The sequence below is a fragment of the Halichoeres trimaculatus genome, unplaced genomic scaffold, assembly GCF_033239565.1.
Source record: "Halichoeres trimaculatus isolate MK-OKI-2021-1 unplaced genomic scaffold, fHalTri1.1 fHalTri1_scaffold_10, whole genome shotgun sequence".
Classification (NCBI taxonomy): Eukaryota; Metazoa; Chordata; class Actinopteri; order Labriformes; family Labridae; genus Halichoeres; species Halichoeres trimaculatus.
The window spans coordinates 35784358-35808396 of record NW_027437187.1 but is presented as its reverse complement, the minus strand read 5'-3'; the positions used below and the strand labels follow the sequence as shown (position 1 = coordinate 35808396).

The 24039-nt window shown below is 40.2% G+C and overlaps 1 protein-coding gene and 1 non-coding gene across 2 annotated transcripts; both read left to right on the top strand.

Moving 5' to 3' along the window:
• The first annotated feature begins 219 nt into the window (after positions 1–219).
• eif4g2b (eukaryotic translation initiation factor 4, gamma 2b) lies at positions 220–23076 on the top strand. The gene is made up of 21 exons (XM_074677874.1): positions 220–223; positions 1084–1192; positions 3827–3892; positions 6504–6629; positions 10056–10158; positions 10313–10444; positions 10550–10616; positions 13048–13199; positions 13304–13414; positions 13725–13907; positions 14196–14337; positions 16520–16683; positions 16791–16904; positions 17226–17354; positions 17440–17544; positions 19196–19411; positions 19497–19755; positions 19847–20051; positions 20161–20369; positions 22662–22783; positions 22876–23076. Exons 1-21 carry the CDS (start codon positions 220–222, stop codon positions 22939–22941), a joined length of 2784 nt encoding a protein of 927 aa, XP_074533975.1. The 3' UTR covers positions 22942–23076.
• Positions 16955–17140, top strand: LOC141797281 (small nucleolar RNA SNORD97). Its single transcript, XR_012599024.1, has one exon. It is a non-coding gene; the product is annotated as a small nucleolar RNA SNORD97 (small nucleolar RNA).
• Positions 23077–24039: the final 963 nt, after the last annotated feature.

Sequence of the window (24039 nt, the reverse complement as noted above, 5' to 3'; positions counted from 1 at the left end):
TTAAAAACCTTTGTTTAAGATTCCAGACGAGTATTAACTGACATCCCCTGTCTAATGATGCTCCGGTTAAGGATTGCTTTAATACAACACTACCCACTTCACTTGACGAAATTATGTTTGTTTTGAACATATACAACGATATGTGTTCAAGCAGTTTGGATATCCGCTATGAAATCAACATGACAGCCAAGCGAAGCGCCTAGATTTTTGCCTCCGCGCATGCGTACAACCGTTTAGTACCCCCATCTCGATAAGACGCACAATTCGATATAACACCAGCAGATAGCCTAGCTTACCGATGGCTCAGCTGATTTACATTCAAGTAGAAAATGGCGTCCCTGCTTGGATATCTAAACTTGTATTTGGAGAAAAAGCAAAGAGATGAATCCAAATTTTATGTGACAGCTGATGCAGGATGCTGTTTACAGTCATTGCCAAGCCGGGGTTGAAGCTTGATGCTGATCTGATGGCGATACAAGCATAGTGAACTGGAAACATTAGCGGCTAACCACGCCGCCCTGCCCCATTTTACTGCATCTTAGCATCGTCAACATTGTTCTTCATAGCCTTACGTTACATCTGTTTCATGTGTGCATAGCTTAATAATGATAAAGATGTCGGAATGAGTGTGACACCTTTATTATCCGACGCAAGTCGTTCATTACTGTCAGTCACCAACAACATAATGACCTAGATCTTGGCATTAATAGTATACAAGACATCCAATATAAACATCTGACTGACCTTTTTATGAGCTAACTGACGTATTTAGCTTCTCAATTAGCTTCAACTGGTTAGCTGTCGCCCTTGGCTTTGTTGCAGCAGAGCAGAGACGAGCACAGATGTTTGAAAATGTGTGGAAAAACAGCTGCAATATGTCACATACTGTGTGTACAATTCTCAGAAAAACTGCACCGATTGCTGATGTTTTTTTCTAATAACCAGGCCTGCTGATGTCTTTATCAATGACAAACATCATGACCTGTTTATTGTCCATATAAGAGCTAGGACTCTTTAATGGAGCCTGTTGTTTTTCCCAGCTCCAATGCAGTGACTAACTGCCCTCCCCTTTCTCTTCCTCAGCACCGTTTTCCCCATCCCCTCCTATTATTCTTATTCTTTTAAGTATTCTTCATTGTCAAGCCGCCAAAGTGGAGAGTGTGATTGCAGAAGGGGGTGCTTCTCGTTTCAGGTAATAAACCAGGAAATCATGCCTGTTATTATTATTTTTATTCTATTATTAGTCTGTGTTTATCCCTCTGCTAGCATTTTGGGCAGGGACTTCCGGCCCCAAGAACAAAGCAGGATGTGGGAGGGCTCAAAATGGCAGTGAGATATTTCTCTTTGTGGAACCTTTTGCAAAAGGGGGAGGGGTAGACATAATAAGCCATAAGAGGATTTCTGGCCTGTTGGGTGAATATGGAATCACTGAGCTAAAACTCAAAGTAAACTGGATGTCACAAAGCTCCAGAATATCAAAACTGATGCTTCAGATTGTGGATTTGCTGTGTGAACTTGGGGCTGTTGATGGAGCATTCCTTCCTGTCTGTTTTCACATGTCATTCGACAGCTGGCAGAGTGGATGTGTTCATCATCATCAAAAATGTTTCACAAGATGCTTTGATTGTAACCTCACACTGCTCACAGATGCTCTTAAATTGCATTAGTCTCAGTACATACCAATATGCCTTTCAGATTAGCACAGAGTGTTCTGAAAATGTGTGTTTGAGCCGAGCGTGAAGCCTGTGATCAAACAAAAACAGCAGCAGCAGAGCAGGCCATGTGGAAAGTTGCTTCGTCTGCTTTTCTGCTGCAGCTAAAATCTTGTTTTGGTTGTTTTTGCTCTCAAGCACCTTCAATCGGTGCATTTTATCCTCTCCTCTTTTGTTGATTAGCTTTTCAACACCACATTTCAACAACATTTGGTTCATCAGTTACACATTAAAAGTGCAGTGTGTAGAAATTGTAATTTTAACCACATGGAGTGTTCAGAATTCAGAATGAGCCCATCTGTTCCTAAAAAATAAAAACTCTCAGAAAGAGAAACACTGGTGTTTGTTAGACTACACCACAAACAATGATGTTTACAACCAATAAATGTTGCTATGGAAACGTTCTACAGCACTACATTGCACCTTTACTTGTGGAGCAGAAAACAGCTAACTTCAGCGTCATCTTTCAGACTCAACTTTTTCACTAATGACTCCCAGCTTAGAAACTCTACACTAGGGATGCACGATATATCAGTATCAATATTGGTATCGGCCAATGTGTAAAAGTGGGCTGATATTTTTTTTCAAAACCCAAACAATATTGTTTTCTCTGACTATGTGAACACCAAAACTACCTAAGAAGAGTGGACTCTCTACTTTTCTGTCTCTTTTCCTGATTGTGATCCAAAAAACCGACAAAACATACTTTTTTGATCGCGTTCATCTTGGGCACTCCATCCTTTGATCCTCTTCATGGTTGTCTTTTCTCAAGATCCCGCCGCTCTTTTTATCTGAACTACCTCAACACATCAGCTCGGATTGTTTTTCTTTGTATTTTTTAACAGTACTGATATTGGTAAATATTGGTTATTGGCCAATATATTGGAATTGGCCATTCTCTTCATTTCTTCTAGGGATGTCCCGATATTACATTTTCTCTTCCGATATGATACTGATACTGCAGCATTGAGTATTGGCTGATACCGATATCAATCCAATACGATATCAGCATTAAACATGCATACTTTTATTACTTATTTTGTAGTGTGTCTGTCATGTTAGAAAATGCTTGATTAAGTGATATTATTCAAACAAAGAACAGTAGTCAGCAACAGTAGGTATGAGGAAAAACTGACCCATTTATTATTAACCAACGGGTTACAGAAACTGCTTATATCTGAGATTTTAGATGCATTCCAATACGATACCGATACTTGTTTTTTTTGCTGATATTGGACCAATATCCGATATCAATATCAGACTGGGACACCTCTAATTTCTTTCTCATCTTTTTGGATCAAAATCTGATGTTTTACACTCATGTGATGCATGTTTGAGATTCTCCATCAGAAAATACTCTCAATACCAATTCTTTCCTGCAAAACAACAAAAATATACCCACTCTTCTTCTTCTTCTCCTTCAACAACAACCACTGTCGTCTTCCTCTACTGTAAAAACAACAACCGCCCCTTGCTTCTTCTCAACCTCCTTCCATGTAGATTTTAGGACTGGGGGCCAGGTTTATGTAAAAAAAAAAAAAAAAAAAACGTTATGCTCTCTCGGTCCCCCAAAATCTGCCGTTCGTTATGTCTGCTTCTGTGAACAGGACCTGCTGTCATATGAAGCTTTTTTCTAACTGAATAAAAAGAAAATTAAAGTTTTATGAGGATTATTGTTCACTAATTTTAATACTGCACAAACATTTCCACTGTTCCTGTTCGGCCAAATGCTGAAAACTTGTTCAGACTGCTCCTTTAAATGTTAAAACCAAGCAGATTCCAACGCTTAAAATTAAAGTAGAGCTTTTCCATTTGACAAAAATTACAGGGTAAAACTCAGGCGTTTTCCAAACTACATTGTTAGTTTGATCATTAACCTATTTTAAAGACTGATGTTTTTCTCAGTTGCTGGGACTATTGTTCCCTCTAAAGTGAGTGTTTTGAGCTGTATTTGGATTTAAAGCTGTAATATTCACTCTTACAAGCGAAGCCTCTGGTCATTGAATGAATAAATAAGTGATCTTCTTGCCTGTGAGGTAGAGACACAGACTCATTGATCTTGTTGAGTGCTGCGTGCACTAACGTCTGGACCTCTCTCTGTCTGCCCTTCTCAGTGCTTCTTCGGGGGGAGGAGGTGGTAGGGGTGCACCTCAGCACTATCCCAAGACTGTCGGCAACAGGTTTGTCTTCTTCCTTTGTGCACTTCATGTTGATCGATTGAAACATTGCTGATGTGGATGTCTGTAGCGGTTACTGTCCACTGCTCAAACATGCAGCCTGAAACTGCAGATCAGCAAAATCTTAATGAACATTTACGGGGACAGGGTGTGGTGGGTATAGTGGAATGTAGCAGGTGGTGAAGCTGTCTTTTAACAGTTCATCTGACAAATGAAGCGCTTCTTTATTGTGATGTGCCAAAAGATTCAAAAGGGTCAAATGAACAGTTTAAAATGTCTATTATCCAAAAATCCAAAACAAGCCAACATGCAGTTAAGGCAAAACAGGAAAAAAATTACTGGACGAAACAACTCATCTCAAATTCTTAATTCACGCCGCCACACACAGTAAGAAAAGAAAAATGAAAGTCGTTTTTTTGGTTTGGTTGGGTACCTTCTTTTTTATTGTGCAACAACACAAGACAGTGACACAGACAGGCGAAAGGGTTGTGAAGTGGTGACGGCAGTGATAGTTGTGGCGATAATGTAAACATGATGGCAAAGATTACTTGGGAAAAAGAAACAATAAGACAAATACATAAACAACAACAAAAACAAAAAAGAAACAAGAAAGACAACTGTAACAGTAATGAAAAACTTTTTGTAATGCTATTGGTAATCATAATTTTTAATGGTGATACTGATAGTTGTGTTATTGAATAGCAATATTAGAAATGATAGCAATAACAATAACGATGGCTAATGATCAAATAATGCTACTTTGAGTTACACAACTAATATAAAAAAATAATATTCATAAAAATGATAATAATCATAATTACAGCAACAATAGTAGAAAAGGAAAACGAAAGAATGACCACAACGATGTCATCAACGCTATTATGCAAAATCCAGATGTTGCTCATCCAAAACGCACATGTTGCCTTTATGATCATCATGTTTCCGGCCCTGCTGCATTACCTGATTTTTCACAATGATTGGAGTCTATTAGGCCACATTTTAACTTAATACATGTTGGTGTATGTCATGCAGCCACTGTTAAAAGCAGGAGTCTGCAACCTTAACAGTCAAAAGATCCATTTTTCCTTCTCTTCCATCAAAAATACGTGGTCTAGAGCCGCAAAACACAACACATCTTTTACGTTTTTATAAGTTTTATTCTTTTTTTTATGTCTACATGTTATAACAAAAGAAAACCCCAAAGAGAAGAGTAGTGTGTAGTCGGGATGGGTACCCAATCAGGTACTTTTATAGGTAATTCAGTCAAGAGTACCAGGTACAGATTCACCGATTCATCCTTGTGACTGTGAGGAAGTGGAAGAGTAGGATAGAGGTGTCCCTGTTCGATATTGATATCAAATATTGGTCTGATATCAGCAAAAAAACAAGTATCAGTATCGTATCGGAATGTATCTAAAATCTCAGATATAAGCGGTTTTTGTTACCTGTTTCTGTTAATAATAAATGGGTCAGTTTTTCCTCATACCTACTGTTGCTGATTACTGTTCTTTGTTTGAATAATATCACTTCATCAAGCCTTTTCTAACATGACAGACATACTACAAAATAAGTAATAAAAGTATGCATGTTTAATGCTGATATCGTATCGGATTAATATCGGTATCGGCCAATACTCAATGCTGCAGTATCTGTATCGTATCAGAAGTAAAAATGTAATATCGGGACATCCCTAATGTTAAATTTTAAAGAAAAGTGAGATTTTATTATCAAACAAATTAATATTTATCACCACATAAACACAAAAAAAGCACCAAAAATTGCCAGGTACCAGGCATCGGTACAGTATCATTTCATATGTGAAAGGTACCCATCCCTATGTGTAGGTCTACTTTATAATGAATTCAACATTGAAATATGTAGGCCTAATTAAGTCCTTTCCATATCTGTGTTAAACTTAGTTAGGGATATTTGTGACTAAAGTCAGGGCTGTCAGATGCAACTTTGATCTCAATTTTCCATAACCATTACGAAACTGATTGCTGTCATTCCCTTTAATCTGGTACTTTTCAGAAAATGCTTTTTGCTTTTACATTTTTTGTGGTTTGCTAATTTTTGGCCACATATATGCATATTTTGGTTGAAAATGTATTAAAACTTTTTTTGATTCAATGACAAAAAGGTATCACCTTAAACTCCAAGATAACTGTGCAGCAAAATAAACAACAGTTAGGTTAAGAAATAACTTCAATTATTATCCTATTGACTTTATTTGTGAAGGCCAGAGGAGCCAACACAAGGAGGCCAAAGAGCCGCTTGTGGCTCCTGAGCCACGGGTTACAGTATAATATGGCTTGGTCCAACTTTTGTAAACTTTAAGATCAAGTAGAGATGATATTTTAGGTTTGACATGTTTCATAAAATTTCAAAGGATTACTAACTTAGGCATTGTTAGGAGTTCATTGTTAGATCTGGGCCTCATTCTGATGAATAAAAGTTTTATTGCTTTCTCTAGAGATGTTGAGTCGGGAAAGAATGAGTCAACTTCATGGTACAAACATGATCGATCACCTTGCTCGGGCGTTATCTTTTCTTTCCAAATTATTTGTGCTTTTTGTCACGAGGCTCTGCTCACTCTCCGTCTCTGTGTTTCCAGCGAGTTCCTGGGGAAAACCCCAGGGCAAAGCGTTCAGAGATGGGTTCCTTCACGAAGCACTAGACGAGATGTCAACTCCAGCAACGAAAAAGAGCGACACGATGCAATCTTCAGGAAAGTGAGGGGGTAAGGCTCAAGGTTTTTCTGCTTTTGGGTTTACCGAATTTAGAGCACAGATATTTTTGTTTGTCCCCATCAGAGTTCAAACCATACAAAGCCCTTCTGTTGAACAGTTTGTATTGTTCAGCTTGGAAACCTGCTCTTAGAAATGCCAGAGGAGATCTGCAGGAAAAATGTTTGAACAATGGTCTCAAAATGTAGACAAGCTTCTTGGACAAAGGTTAGAGGACTCCTGCTCAGGTTAGATTACAGAAACAGGCGTTTTATTCCAGAAAACGACAAATCAGGAAGCTTAATTGTGCTGTTAGACCTTCTTTATGCGTGTTTTTGAGCCCTGTTGTTCATCATGGGCTGAATTGGTCAGGGTGGTAAATTCAGCATATTTCTGAAGTCACTGGAGAGCCATGTGTTCTGCTGAAGGCACACAAACAAGCGTTCTTCAGGTCAGGTGATGTTTACAAGAACAAAAGATGGAGAAATGACTCCGTGTCCCAGGAATGTTGGCTCGCCGACGGTCAGGACAATAATTAGGCCGGTTTAGGACGACGTTTTTTATATTTTGGCACAGTATGAGTCCAGAAATGATCTGCTGAGCTACAACCTGTAGATCCTTAATGTCATTTTTGATGATTTAATTAGAAACAAGAGAAATCAGGAAGAAAAAGGTGACGGCGTGTTGGCAAGAAAAGTCAGACTGATACAAGCAGCCTCAGTAACCCTCTGCTAACAGTCGTCACATGCTGCACAGACTTTTTTTATTGTCACAAACAGCTTTTCATAAAACCATTAATGATTTTACTGAACCTTAAACTTTTGGAGCCCTGCAGTAACTTTTTAACTGCACAGATGTTTGTGTACTCAGTGAACAGGTTGCTGATTTGCCAGAGCACAGGAGCTGTTGTTTTTGGCAGCTGAATAGTGTGAAATATCCACAGGAAACAATCAAGTGATCACTTAAAAATGCTGCTGCTCCACATTTCTGGTTTGCTCATCTCATAGAAATGTGGGGTGTTTTGTTTTGGGAGCGTGAGCTTCTGTTGAATTCACTGCAAAAACTGAAACCTAAGCAAGTTTTTATGCCTCATTTCTAGCAGAAATGACTCTTAAATTGAGCCACATCCAGCTGACGAGTCCAGAAAAACGTCTCATTTCAAGATTTTCAAAGAAAGAAAATGACGCCTGTAGGAAGAGAAAGATGTTCTTGTTTAGTTTTCTCATATGAGACAATACTGATCAGCTTGCATCAGTTGGGTGCATAGTGGTCTATAAACCAGAGCTGCAGTGATCCAGTATTTTTGTATCCGAGTAAAACAGTTGATTTAAAGAGCAGTTATTGTTCAACTGAAAACATGTTTGAAACAAGGGGAAAATGACTTGAGGTTAGTGAGATCTGACTAGAAATAAGACATTTTAACCAAGAATAACAAATTCTTGATCAGTTTTGAGTCTTTGCAGTGTTCAGACTGAAATGATGATTCCTACTGTATGGAGCACATTAGGCACCTCCCATCGTAGGAGAGACAGGAAGCATAAAATAACACACTGTAAATGTGTTTAGAAGTTCAAATGAACTTTCTTTGGTTGACTCTTTTTTATGTTTAAATCTCAATCTGTCTCCACTTTTCATTTGGACGCAGTCACACTGTCTGTTTTAACCATGCCGTACTCAACCACACAAGCATTCTTCGAGCTTCCAAAAAAATGAAACGATACCTTGAGGCAGAGCAACTTCCTTGATCATTTTTTTGTAATAGAGAAACTTAAATTAGGGGTGCACTGATCACAATTTTCTGACCTGCTGATACCAATTTTAGCTGATACTGATTTTTATTTTTTATAACTGACAGCATATACCTTTAATTTTTCAATCTATTTTTTTGACAATCATTGAACAATACCTGTGAAACAATAAAATCTTTATTTTCTAACTTAAACAACCAATAGATAACCAATAAAGTGTCCTCCAAATGAAGGAAACCGGCACAGAACGATCAGTGCATGTCTGACTTTAAATTATTGGAGGAATCCTTTCATCCCTGCTTGAAACACAAAAAAAACACGCCTGAGTTTTTTGTAAAGCGTAAAAAATGCCAATGGGGTTAGACAATTGACTTGTTTGATTTCTTGGAATAAGAATACTGTGTTATACAAGAAAATATTTTTTCTACCCTATTGGCAGATTTTGTTTACTCCTAACAAGTAAACGTGCACTACAGATAGACCGATATAGATTTTTCAGGGCCAATAACGATTATTTGAAGTCAAGGAGGCCGATAACTGATATCTGAAGCTGATATTGATTTGCTGTCAAAGTGAAAATATTGGAGTATATATTGGAAAATTTTGAACAATACAAACTCAACACTTAACTTCATTCAAATCCCTTTAAGCATGAGTTTATCAAACAGCTCCCAGGCTCAGCAGCATGTTTTATAAAGTTAAATTAAAACATAAAAAAATAAATAAAGTTTTCTACAGTAAATAAAGTTTTCCAAAATTTCAGTGCAACTGCAATAACTGTAATAACTCCACTGCTGATTGGCTGTCATGTCTCTGCCTGTAACCAATCAGATGGTACTGTGGGTGGGACAGTGCTGGGGACTGAGTAGTGACTGCAGACAGTGAAGCAGCTGCATCAGAGTCACAGCAACGCAGTTTTAATTTGTTTCTCAGTGGCCGTCAAATTAAAAAAAAGGCTGATGCTGATATGCCTCAAAATGCCAAATATTGGCCCCGATTATCAGCCCGGCCGATAATCAGTCTATTCCTAGCATGCACCAATCGATCTATTGGTGCCCGTTACTTAATTTTGGGGGATCGGCCTATCCTTGCATATGAAACTGATCTTATATACCTCTGGGAAGGTCTGACAGCCAGCCATTGTTGCTTTTTGCTCTGAGACCTAAAACTCAGGACACTTTATTGGTTGTTGAAGTTAAAACATAAAGATTTTATTGTCTTACCGGTATTGTTCAATGATTTTCAATAAAATAAGACACTTACCCAAACGTTTGTGGGGAAATTATGAGGAGTTAAATGTGTGAATGAGGCTGAGGAGATTTTCTTTGTATTGTTTGACTGTTGACGTGAGTTTTCTCACAATTTGACAGCTGCAGAACTCCTCACTTTTGTTTCCTTTCCTCTTAATTAAAGGAGTTTAAAAGTGGTTAAAGGATTCATTTGAGCTCCTAAAAGTCAGCGAGAGTCAGGCCTACGAGTACTGAAGTGGAACGAGCCGGGTTTCTTTTCTTTTGTCAAATCAGGGTCGAATATTTTTAGCTTTTGTCTGAGTTTTTCCAAATAAACTGGCTGTCATGTGTAAGTAATGGACAGGAAGCTCTCTTTGATAACATATCTCTAAATCCTGCACAGTCATACTAACTTCCTCATCTCGCCGTCTCACCCTTCCCCCTCTTGTTTTTATTTCCCCAGCATACTCAACAAACTCACGCCTGAAAAGTTTGACAAGCTATGCCTTGAGCTCCTGAACGTGGGCGTAGATTCAAAACTCGTCCTTAAAGGAATCATCTTGCTGGTGAGTGCATGTTCGTCTCCTTCTCCCTTTGTACTCGGCTGGATGGAAAATGAATCCATGCATTCTTGGCTGGCTGCTCAGAGTGAGTCATACTCATACGCTCCGTGTTTAATGACCTGAGCTCTCCTCTCCTCTCCCTCTCACTGTGGTTCAGATTGTAGACAAAGCCCTAGAAGAGCCGAAGTATAGCTCGCTCTATGCTCAGCTATGTCTGCGCTTGGCAGAGGACGCACCAAACTTTGATGGCCCTTCATCTGAGATCCAAACATCCCAAAAGCAGAGCACAGTAAGTTCCCTCAAACATCAAGCTTCACTGTCCTCCTCCTTTTCATAACAATGCCGCTGTTTCTCCCTGCAGAGCCATAATATGTCATTATGAATCATTTTTCAGACCTTCAGAAGACTGCTGATTTCCAAACTTCAAGATGAATTTGAAAACCGCACCAGAAATGTTGAAAGTAAGTCAGCGTCTTTGTGTTTCTTGTAGAGTCTGGTTATTGTCAGGAAGAAATTCAGAGTTAAACTTCTTAGCTTATGTTCTTCTGCTTTTTCCATCCCCTTGGTTTTTGTCAGTGGTGGGATTTCTGAGACTCTGTGGTCAGATTTTTGTTCAAGCACTTTAAATGACGATTAGGGATGTAACAGTGCAATCAACTTGTAATTTCAATATTATTTCTGATAATGGGTTAAAGATGCAATTTTCTCACGTCTTTACAACGGAATAAGCTTCCCAATTGTCATTCTCAGCCCTTCCCCTTGGATTTCTGTTTTAAGGGCCAAGGGGAAGGGGTAACAAAACATTTTTAAACATTTATTTCTTGACGGGAAAGCCCCTTGAGATGAATCATCTCGTTAACAAGGGGTCCCAAACAAAGATACATACAAGACGGGCACTAACAGGTCATCTTATACAATACAGACATGACAACAAATAGAAGAAACAGCAAAACACACACAAAACCGCCTGCTCCCCACCCATTTAAAAATGGCACATAGACATATTAGCAAATACCTTAAAGATAAGTTAAATCACAACACCAAAAATGATTACCCGGCAAAGCTGGTAACAGGAGCAGTGTGTTTGTACGTTCGTTTATTCACCTCCAAACGAAACAAATTTTTACAAAGTGATGATAAACTGATGTCAGGTTGGGGCAACAAACTCACAGCAGACACCACCACAATGTATCACAAAAGTATCAGCTAAGCCATGGAAAGCTAACGTTAAGCTAATGTTACAGTATTCAGAAGCTATATTATGCAGCTTCCTAATACTGTAACGTTAGCTTGTCATAGCTTATGTAGCTGATGCAGATCCTGAATGCAGCTTACCCATCACCCTGGTCTGACATCGTCATAGCTAGCATTAGCTGTAGCTGTCACTATAGCAATGTAAGCTAGATCATTTCAAAATAAAAATAATTCAAAACATGGCTAATATATACATGGAGGAGTAAAGGATTGGATATCTAATAAAAATATGGATATCATAGGAATTTGTCATACCCCTTAGGTCTTGGTTTGTCTTCTTACAGGGATGTGTAGCTCCTTCCCTTGGTCTTAGGGAGAATTGGACCACTTCACTACACGTACATAGTGCATAAAACCAAGGGCTAAGGCGTAGAAATGGAATTGGCCCAAAATATGACTTAAAAAAAGTTCTTTGATTATTTCTGCAACTGCAAAATACAAATCATGCAATGAATGCTAAATTTAAAACACACACACTCACATGTTTAAATGTATAAAAACAACTCAATTTATTTTCATACATTTTTAAAAATCAAAAATCCTTTCATTAAAAGTGCAAGTGAAATTATATTTTATCCTAAATAACAAAAAATAAATTAAAAAAAAACCTTTTTTAAAACTTTTTAATTTTTTTTTTCATGAAAAAAAAAATAAACTAAAAAGACAATATAATAAAATAAAATACAGTTATACAAGCAGAAGTTAAGACATTAAGAAAAGAGTATTTAGAGAGGAAACACTGTTTATGAGTTTATATTAATTCACCTCCAGTTGTTACAAAAAACATCGATTAAAGTACTGAGTGATGTTTTCATATATGACAAAATAAGCACCTCCATCACTTTAACTTTACATATGAGGTTCAGGGCTCCCAGTTTCTTCCTAAGTTATCTCTGGCATATCTTAGAAAGAAGGTCCAAAGGCTCCACACATTAGAAACATGACTTTTTGAACACATCTTACAACAAAATAACTAAATGAATAATACAAATAAACATCTTCAAATAATCTTCAAATTTAAGGGTTTTTTTGAAAAAAAGAAACAGCTCTCCACTGATTAAATACAGCAGGATGATTTATTCTTTACCTCATCTGATTTGAATCGCCAGACATTTGCGTTGGTTTTTAACTATCTTGCGATACATCATTGCATCCCTACCAACGACACTGTCGCTATCAAAAAGAAGCCCTGGCAGCTTTCCTTGCAAAACACACACCAAAAAAAACAGAAATACTTTATTTACCCCGGAGTAGATTCAGTCATTGTAGAAAGAATAGATTTTTTTTTAACATAAATATAAGAAAAAGATAAATAAATAAGTAAAATAAATTAAAATAAGTTAAAATAAAAAAATAGAAATTAGAATTAAAAAAAAAATAATAATAACAAAAATATATATATAAAAAAAAAAAAAAAAGAAAAGAAAGAATGAAAAAATAAGGAAATTTTACTACTACTCCCAGGCAATCTGGAAGGTGTTTATGGCATGGGTCTCTGCAAGGCACACCATACTTTATTCCCCAAACTCCGCCTGATTCTGTGCTCGTCCCATCAGCTCCTTCATCCTTAAGTTTAGGCATATGTCTCAGCACGGTAGTCATTCACTCTGCTAACAGTTGTTTCCCCTTTCCCTCCAGTCTATGACAAGCATGACAACCCTCTTACTTCTGAGGAGGAGGAGCAGCGTGCCATTGCCAAGATCAAGATGCTTGGCAACATTAAATTCATCGGGGAACTTGGCAAACTCGACCTCATCCACGAATCTATCCTTCATAAGTGCATCAAAACAGTACGTTCACTCTCTCCACATCCGTTTAATTCAAAAGAAACGCTGCTGCTACTTCCTCACTTAACGTTTCCTGCCTTTCTCTTCCTTCCCTAACTTCACCAAAGCTTCTGGAAAAGAAGAAGAGAGTCCAGCTCAAGGATATGGGGGAGGATCTGGAGTGCCTCTGTCAGATAATGAGAACAGTGGGGCCGAGACTCGACCATGAGAAAGCAAAGGTAACGCCCCCCGGCCTCGACCGTCAGGGGAGGCTGGAGATTATTCTCGCAGAAGCTTTGAGGTTTAAAATAATCAGAGCAGCAAATAAATCAGACGCGTCTCCTGCCAGACGTTTACAGCCCCGTAAGAGTTAACCGTGTTGTTCCAGGTCCCGGCTAAGCTCTTCATCTGGCTGCAGTCATGCTCACCTAAAGCCCCACTTGGCTCGCAGCCAGAGCTAACACAGAAACCGTCTGCTCTACTGTAGGTCCCCAAACTGCCTGTCCTCACCTCACCCCCTCCCTGCCTGTCTGTCTCCACTCTCCACAGTCTTTAATGGATCAGTACTTTGGCCGTATGCGGTCCTTAATGAACAACAAGGAGTTGCCTGCTAGGATCCGCTTCCTGCTGCAAGACACAGTGGAACTGCGAGAAAACAACTGGGTCCCCCGCAAGGCTTTCATCGACAACGGACCAAAGACGATTAACCAGATCCGTCAGGATGCAGTGAAAGTGAGTCCTGCCAGAGGATGCTGCGTCTGTGAAAAGTGGCGACTCATTATGAGGAAGGTGTTAAGAGGGTTCGAATTAGAGCGACATTACGGAAAGCACAGAATGTGATGTGGTTTTATAACAATCATGAGGTTTATAATGGAGCTTTTAAGATCTTAAGTGAAGAAAACATCACGTAACAGTCGCTCTCACATCCTTCAGAGTTACTTCAAACCTCATGTTGTTGAAGTTAACGGTTGAATCTCTGACATTTTCTTGACTCCAGCTTGTGTGTGTTTTTCCCTGCAGGATTTGGGGGTTTTCATCCCAGCACCCATGTCTCAGGGGATGAGGATGGACTTCTTCCTGGAAAGCCCCTTCATGCCCAACAGAGTGAAACTGGACAGGGAGACTCTCGGGGGATTAGCTGACATGTTTGGACAGATGCCAGGTGTGTAGACACGGATGGCGCCCCCACCTCTTGGTGACCCGTGACGAGTACCAAAGGGTCTCCGAAACTTTTTTCATGAACTTAAAGAATTGCATGGCTTTTTTCCGTCTTCCACTTCTCCTCAGAAATGAGTCAGAAGTCGAAGAAAAGTTAGATTTTCTTGCCTTGTTATGTGCTCGGCAAAGCAGGAAGTTCTGCTCTGACATTTCTGGATCCTGCTTGGAGCAACTTCCTTTGATCAGGGCGTCTGTGCATCCCTGAAAAGTCTTAAATTCATGTTTCTTAAATTAAATCCTTAAATTCATTTAAAAATGTTGTAGCGAGCCTGTCCTGGCCAGACCTTTTACTTTGGGCTCTGCAATTTCTTTACCCGACCTAATAAAGAAGCACCAAGGAATAATAATCCATAACAGGATGGAGTTTATAGTGAAAGTTTGACCACGTACGTACGTAGAGCAGCCAGTCTCCAAGCCAGAGCACCATGCTACATGAAACAGCTTTAAAGTGGACCATTTAACAACATAACTTTAAAGGTCTTTGCTCACTGAGTCTGTTTTTTTCAGATGCATTTTTTGGATCCTTAACCTGAAAAAAAAAAAAAAAAAAAGTCACACACAGACACCTTGCACACTGAATCCGATGCGTTTGTTTTGTATTAATAGTGAAAATTCACAGTACGAGAAAAATTGAAGCATCAAGCAGTTGATCCTGAGCAGCGGACACACCATCACACACACACTTACATACGTTTTTATTCATCATCTAAACATTGCCCAAAATTTGTAGAGAAAATATGTCAGAAAATGGGAAAATGTGAGTCTACGACGTCTGTGAAGACTCAAACTACCCAGGAAACGAGCTGGGCGGATGCAAAAAAACACAAAAAATCAGACCTGTTCAGAAAAAAATAATGACAGACGAAAGCTTCGGAGCAAGTGTGCAAACATAATTGACATAACGTGATTGAATTTATTTTTTAACGTGCACACGTTTCAGACGAAAAAAACGGACTCAGTGTGAAAAGACCTTTCCATGGCATTTTGCCTCAACAAGCTTGCTCTATTTTACTTTTTTACTTTTACCAACTGAGTAAAAGTTTTAAAACACAGTGCTGCATGAGTTAATTCCAAGAGTTTATTTTCTAGTTTTTTTCTCAGATTTAGATATATCACGCAACATAGGACGAATACACTCTTATCAAATTATCTTTGATATATCTCCTTGGGAATTCACAAGGTATCCAGCTATAGCTCAGCTAACAGGATTAGCTTCAACTGGAGAAATGCATTTTCAGTATTGATTAAAGTAATATTCTGTAAAAGGTACATTTTTGCAAAGTAGCTATTTTCCATTTGTTCCTCCTAGGAATGAGGATTCCAAATTAGGTACTTTTATAGGTACCAACTGAATTCTGTGAAAAGTACAGAGTACTGATTCACATAAAGTGAAACGGTATTATGTTAAGGTACCTAAACGCATCCTTGTGGCTGTGAGGGAGTGGAAGAGTAGGCGTTTTTCTATGCGGGGCGTAAACACAGCATGGCAAGGTTGTATATTGAAGAATAAACATATTAAATTAAAAAAAATACTTTATTATTTAACAAATTGATAGTTTTTACCATATAAACACAAAAAAGTACCAAAAATTGGTACCGTTGAGTAATAATACAGATTGAGAGGTACTGGGCATCGGCACCGTATTGTTTCAGATGTGAAAGGTACCCATCCCTAGGTCCTCTAGACTAAGTCTGATGTGGTTTAACTCTAGCTTCAGTAACTGGTTTGAGGATCTGTCTGTTGTTGCTGCTTCAGGCTGCTGAAGGTCAAGAATAGAGGAGGCTTCTCATTCCTCTGTCCTAATTAACAAAAAACAGGTCTTCATTTATCATAATCTAATCTCAAAATGCTCCAAAAGCTTCATTTTAATGTTAGAATAGCTAGATTTTTCCTCCAGAACCCCTGGGGTTTTTTTTTTTTTGCATTATTTGTGAAGATTTATTGAAGGTTGACTGGATTGCAACACAGCAGACTCCCCCCGACCATTGCTTATATTAAGCATTTTTATCCTTAAATTTAATTCCAGGCGGCATTAAAAAGTCTTAAATCTGACCTGCTGAAACCTGCAGATACTCTGTTTGGTATAATCTGCTTTAACATCATCTCAAACTCTTGTCCTCCTCAGGTAGTGGGATTGGAACTGGCCCTGGGGTAATTCAGGACAGGTACTCGCCCACTATGGGACGCCATCGCACCAACCCGCTCTTCAACGGCCACAGCGGCCACATCGCCCCTCCACCACAGTCACAGTTTGACATGGGGCCAAAGTCTTTTGTTAAGTCCAACCAGGTAATCCCGCCGAGCGACAACACAACGTGAGAACCAGGCTAACGCCGGGTCATGTGTGTCTGCCACACCTGAGTCCACAGGAAAGTAACCCTCTGACTTTTCTGCAGGTTCAGAATCAGCATTTCCTCAACCAGAACCAGAACCACATGGCCCAGCAGCAGGTCCAGGCCAAAGACATGCCGCCACGATTCAGCAAGAAAGGACAGCTCAACGCAGACGAGGTAACTCCAACATCCGTGGGTGGTTTTATCACAGCTTAGGGGAAGTCTGGATGCCCGGTGATTATAAAAAGACGCGTTATTCTGAGGAACCAACCAGGTACCAGCTCTCTCCTCTACCTCTTACTCTTTCTGTCATCACCCTCTTTCTCTCCTTCCTCCTCTTCTCCTCCTCCTCCTCTTCCTCTTCCTCAGCTGGTATCTGGTCCGCTGACTGCGATTATGAGATATGAGGGCGTAGATTCAGCATCACCCTGATTCTCTCTGTCTCCAGGAGCCTCAGTAACCCTCTGTTCTCTCTTCATGGTTCACAATGTCCCACAGATCAGCCTCAGACCTGCTCAGTCATTCCTCCTGAACAAGAACCAGGTTCCTAAGCTTCAGCCCCAGATCCCCACCATGATGCCCCCCAGTGCCCAGCCCCCCCGTACTCAGACCCCGCCTCTGGGACAGGTAAGACATCCTCTATCCCATGAACTGAGAGTTTCCAAACAGAAACCACGACGTCTCCGTACTGATCACGTGACCTGTGCCTCAGCCTCCACAGCTTGGCCTGAAGACCAACCCTCCACCCATCCAAGAGAAACCACAGAAGACGAACAAGAAGCCTCCTCCTGCCAGGGAGGAGCTGCTGAAGATGACGGTGAGTGAAGCAGGAAGTGCACGGCTCTCAGTCTGCAGCTGGTTTACAATCCCAAAGATCTGCTCTCTAAAGAAAGGATCTTTACCACCAAAGAAAGCGATTCATTTAGGGATTTTATGTACTATCAGGGCTCGGTACCACCTCAAAATTCATGATACCAGTTCTTAAATCCTGAGTCTGATTCCTTTTTCCCTCCTCCCCTTTCTCCTCATTTATCGCTGAAGAGAACAGAGTTTCTGCCTCACAGGAGCTCCTCATGGGGACCGGGTTTCAGGAGTGGCTCTCTGAACTCTTATCTAACAAAACTACATTTGAATTATATTTGTAGACCTGATCCATTGCCTTGATATAGATGTGAACGTGAGCTCAGTTCCGTTTTTTTTCCTGAGGGTGATGAGACTAGGGATGGGTACCTTTCATATTTAAAACAATATGGTGGCGATGCCCCGTACCTGGCAATCGGTATCGGTACTCAACGGTACCAATTTTGGGTGTTTTTTTGTGTTTATGTGTTAAAAATGTATCAGTTTGTTTAATTTTTATCAGTTTTAATATAATTACTCTTCAGGATATAACCTTGTTATGCTGTGTTCATGTCCAGTATGGAAAATCTCCTACTCCTCCACTCCCTCATAGTCACAAGGATGCATTTAGGTACCTAAACATCGTACCTTTTGGTTTTACGTGACTCAGTACCCGGTACTTTTGACAGAATTCAGTCTTTACCTATAAAAATACCTAATTGGATACCTATCCCTAGATGAGACGTTGCTACAGGTGTGGGGGATGTCTTTAGAGGAGACGATGAAACATTTCCTCAAACTCACACCAACTTACATGGTTCCCCCAAAAATGAAATCAAATCAAATGTTTATTTCATTTTTTTTCTTTTATTTGTAAAAAAGTGTCTTTTAGATTTAATATAATCCACATTCCCCTGACCTGAAACAAAAAGTGTCTTATTTAAAGATATTAAAATACGAAAAAATAGTTTCTTTAATTACAAATAATGTATTGACACAAGAAACTGAACATGACATTTCTTTTACCACTTTTGCAGATTTTTTTGTTCTTTGCAATCAATTCATGTGTTGTTTTTTTCTTTTAATATCTTGAAATAAAACATTTCTCTGAACTGGTTAATAAATGTGGCTCATATTAAGTCTGATAAGAAGATTTTAAAGAAAAAGAAACAAAAACACTGGCTTGAATTTCAGTTTTTGCTGTGTAGCAAGCCAGGAAAAATGTCATTTGTTTAGTTTTTAAAGAAGTGTAAGCAAACTTTAGATGAGTTGTTGCGGTCCGCCATGATTTATGTTGCTGCTGGGAACAGATAAACAAAAACATAATTGCACGTGTCTCATTAAATCCATAAATCTGAGTTGTATTTATTCCTAATACGGTTGTTTTTTTCTTGGTTCAAGCTTGTAGAACTTATAAAAGTGAGATTAAACTAATAACAGATAAAATGCTCTTAAAAGATGAAGGCTGCACACCTGTGGGAAACAAAAAAGAACAAAAGGTTTAATTTGCATCAACCTGCATACAAATTCTCTGCTAACCAGTAAAAAGGGACATCACGCTGTTCTGAAAGCATCACAACAACACAAACTGGCCCCAGCTGATTTTCTGTTCTTAAATCTGACCCCAGGAGGCGATCATGACTGAGTACTTGAACAGTAAGAACCTGACTGAAGCTGTGAGTGGCGTGCGTGACATGAAGGCTCCCAAGCACTTCCTGCCGGAGATGCTGAGTAAGATCATCGTGTGTTCCCTGGACCGCCCCGACGAGGACAAAGAGCACGCCAGTACTCTGATCCACACGCTGCGCACAGAGGGCCTCATCACAGGAGAGAGCTTCATGCAGGTAAACACACCTGGAGTCGGTCACATGTCACATTCAGGATGTTATCAAGACGAGAGCATGGACCGCACTCTCCTCTCTCCTGCAGGCCTTCCTCACCGTCCTGGACCAGTGCCCGAAGATCGAGCAGGACGTGCCCCTGGTGAAGTCCTACCTGGCCCAGTTCGCGGCTCGGGCCATCATCGCAGAGCTGGTGAGTGTGGCGGAGCTGGCTCACCCCCTGGAGAACGGCACCCACTTCCCCCTCTTCCTGCTCTGCCTGCAGCAGATGGCAAAGCTGAAGGACCGCGAGTGGCTGACGGACCTCTTCCAGCAGAGCAAAGTCAACATGCAGAAGATGCTCCCAGGTACTGACACCTTCCCCGTGACGTGACCTCCTCACACTCAAACATTCATCGTCTCTAACAGCTTCCTCCTCCTCCTCCTCCTGGTCTGCAGAGATCGATCAGAACAAGGACCGCATGCTGGAGATCCTGGAGGGGAAGGGCCTGAGCTTCCTGTTCCCGCTGCTGAAGCTGGAGAAGGAGCTGCTGAAGCAGATTAAGGCAGACCCCTCTCCACAGTCCATCTACAAGTGGATCAAAGACAACATCTCTCCCAAGCTTCACACAGACAAAGGCTTCGTCAACATCCTCATGACCAGGTACGCAAACAGGCAACGTTACAAAGCTTAACCACAGGTAGTTTCCAGATACTCTCCACGGTGGTTGAGCTTTTTCTCAGTTTAACTCTCATCTCTCCTCTCGTCACAGTTTCCTCCAGTACATCTCGCAGGAGCTGTGTGTGGCGGAGAGCGACGAGCAGCTGGCGGCGCCCTCCAAGGAGCAGCTGGAGCAGGAGAAGCAGCTGCTGCTGGCCTTCAAGCCCGTCATGCAGAAGTTCCTGCACGACCACACCGAGCTGCAGGTCAGCGCCCTGTACGCCCTGCAGGTGCACTGCAACGCCAGCACCTTCCCCAAAGGTAAAGGCAGCTTTCACCTCCTTAACGAGCCTCCAGCCAATCAGCTGTGGCTGTTATTTACCAGAGACGAGTCAGAAATGTTTGTTTTTCACTCACGATGCTTTGAATCTTGAAGCACTAATTACTGACACACGGCTGATCGTTGATTTCCTGATCCCAACCAGACACATCACAGCAACAACATCTGCTTTACAGCATCCTACGGTAACTCTCCAGGGACATACGGTTCAAAAAGGCAAAAACAAACACAGGCCAGTCTGTTAGCTTAGCATTAGCATCTCTGAATTCCCCGCTTGGGACAAACTTCTGGTCTCTGTAGCAGACAGTGCATTATACTGACATCTCTGAAATGATTTCCCTGTTGGTGGCAAAATATAAATTCAGTGAAAAAGGCACAAAACCAAGAGCTTGTTTTGTCAAAGTCTCATATTTACACTCACAGTCCTGCAGCTGGGCTCTGCCATCGTAAATAGTGCACCATCTCATCAGAGTTGCATTAAAAATTGAACATTTGTGATGTCATAGATTTGCAAAATTGATAAAATATAAATACCTTCCAGATTTTTTGTAAAATGAAATGTAAAAATGTGCCAAAACTTGGAAAATTCCAAAATAATGAAATTGCAAGAATATGACAAAATTTCATTACTTAGCAAAAAAAATTCAAAAAATTTGCTGATTTTTTTTTTATTTAAAAATTCAGAAAAATTGCTACATTTACAAAAATGGAATTTAAATAATTTGCAAAATTTTCAGAAATTGAAAAACAAAATGAAATTTCCAAAAATTTTAAAACTTTGCAAAATCTTAAAAAAATATTTTTTTCTAGATTTTAAAAATGTCAAAAAAATGAAAAAAAAAAGCTCTGAAATTTTTACAATTTAAAAAAAAAAAAAAATTAAAACCAATACACTGTATGAAAAAAAAAATCTCTTTATTTCTACAAAAAAAAAAGTTAACTACAAGCAGCCACTGCAAAGGAGTCAAAAAGCCGCAAGTAGTAGACCTTTGATCTAGACTTATGGTTTTCTCTGCAAATCGAGCTCCACTGAGTTAAACTAGATAAGCTCAGGGAAGATTCTACTTATAATTTGTTGTTATTTGTTTGGGTGTGGTCGCACTAACTATTCAAATCGTGCTGTACTCCAGCACGATTGCCTCCCCCTCAGTGCTGTTCCCCCTCTGGAGAGCAGTGGTCACACTACTCCAATATAAACCAGACTATAGGCACACGCATGGCTCGCCTATGTCATCGTGAAGCATCTGTTTACATGAAACGCAATCTCATCAGAGTCAGCACAATGAGACACACAGAGCACACCTCAAGTCCTTGTGCTTGTGCTTGAGCATGAAGTGAACCACGCTGAAGCCCACCTTTTTGAGGCGTGCCAAAGCAGAGAAGTAAATTGTGCTCAACCATGTCCTGCTGGCCAAACGATCCAGACTTTGGGGCTGGTGTTTCCATTATGACTAGAATTGCTCAACTTGAGTACAGTAATATGTAACGTCCATCCAGAAGCTGATGACGATGCTGATTCATGCACATCAGTGTTTTTATTCACTGGTCAAACTGTCGGCTGTGATCACACCAACTCAAAACAGGCAGGAACAAAACACTGAATCAAAATCGTCACACACACATCCTGATGCCTTCACTGACACTCAGACAGGCCAACATCTGCATTGAACACAGAGCTAACAGCTCCTGACATGTTTTCACAGAAAAGATGTTTCCATAGCACTTTAGTGACAAAATTCATTATCATAACTTCTGGAAAAAAAACTCATGAGAGCGTAAAAACTTTTTATCAAAATTTTGGTGTTTCCATTACTAGATTTGATTGCGATATCAAGGTTTTGCGCAATTTTAGGTGTGATGGAAACACAGCTAATATGAAGTCTTTCATGCAAAACAACAAAGATACTCTTTCTTCTTCTTCTACTACTGTAAAAAAAACATCTAACCCCTCTCTTCTTCTCTGCCTGACTTCCTGGTAGATTTCAGGAGCGTTGGCTAAGCTTGTTTTGAAAACTGGGTTTCACTCTTTCCTACAAAGACAAACATGGCTGTTGGTGTCTCATTTCATCATTTTTGTTTGGACACATGCTGAAAATTTCTACGAAGTGCTCCTTTAACAGGAATTAAATGTCCTAACTAAAAGAATTTCTGCTTCACACGTTTCTAAAGCAAAAAATTAAGTTGAAATACTTTATCTGCTGGTTGTTAAATATCTTTTCTTTCCTTCCAAAACATCCGTAAACATCTGTTTTCCTTTCTCTCCCTCCATGCAGGCATGCTGCTGCGCTACTTTGTCAACTTCTACGACATGGAGATCATTGAAGAAGAAGCCTTCCTCGCATGGAAAGAAGACATCACCCAAGAATTCCCTGGAAAAGGAAAAGCTTTATTCCAGGTACGGTGTTTGGAAATGTCACAGAGAAAGAGAAGAGTTGAGGGGTCAAAGTTCCTCATTCCTCATGTGTCGTTGTTTTTCTCGTCCCTCAGGTCAACCAGTGGCTCACCTGGCTGGAGACAGCAGAGGAGGAGGAGTCTGAGGAGGAAGCAGATTGAGGAGCCAAACAGAAGCATCATGTGTAGATCGACCTCATCGTTACTCTTACAGTCGCCTTTTCCTTTATTAAACTCCATGCTTCATTTAACCACTACCACGTGGCACTCGGCTGCTTCTGGCTCGCAAATCGAAAAAAAAGCTCGTTCCCGTAGAACGCCGCGTGTGTCACCACGAAGACGCGCTGAAGAAGAAGAAGAAGAAGAAGCATCATTCGATCTGTTGGCTCTGGATCCTGATCAGCTTCATGATTTCTGAAGTGGCTCAACCGTGTGTTTTACCTTTTTCTTCTCTTTCTTTTTTTTTGAGTTTGTAACTTTTATTTTTCACAGTTTTGCATGTTTTTCAGTTCTAATTGATTTTTACTGATTTGACCCCCCTCCAGTAGGAAACAGCTTTCTTTCCTCCTCCCAGGAATTAGCCGCCCCCTTTTGCTAAAGCTAGCTAAAGTTTCATCAGCGACCTGCTCTGTGATCTTCTGTCAGGCTCCTCCCATCACTCGCCATCTTTCACCGAGAGCAGAAACGCTGAGAGTCAGGATAGACGGAGACTGAGCAGCTTCCTGTCTGATCTGATGATGATGATGATGATGAGGGCGGAGCCTCTGAAGTGAGAGCGAAGCATAAGCTGGCTGACGTTTCACAACGAGTTAAGGATGCATGATTAGTCGGCCTAACGACCCCTCCCCTCCTCCTGTTAGAAATCCATCTTTGTCGTCTTTTACTACACGAGTGGTTGCAATACTCACCATCCTCCAAATGTTACAATATCGACAGAAGTGTTGTAATCATCGGTGTGCCGCTGTAACGTTTCAAAGTTGCCTGTGTTTCTACCTCTTAGTTAGATGGGCTTTTTGTTTTTGTCGGTGCTGGGAGATCCCGAACCCGAGCACTCTCTGAAGTATTTGATTTAGTCCTGGCCTACGATTGCACAATAAAATAATCGAAGCAGACGTTCCCTGCAAAGCTTCACATGGTTTACAAGTATTAACGTTTAAGAGAAACGAAAGGAAAGTTGTTTTTAAATTCTGACAGCCGAGCGAGTCGGGGGGTTCAAAGTGGCCTGTTTCTTTAGAAATAAGACGACGAAACGTGATTTTT

Bases quoted from the DNA above. Each gene is read 5' to 3' on its own strand.
- eif4g2b (XM_074677874.1), top strand. The intron at 20,052-20,160 runs GTACGCAAACAG...CTCTCGTCACAG, and splicing joins GTCAACATCCTCATGACCAG to TTTCCTCCAGTACATCTCGC. The intron at 22,784-22,875 runs GTACGGTGTTTG...CTCGTCCCTCAG, and splicing joins AAGGAAAAGCTTTATTCCAG to GTCAACCAGTGGCTCACCTG.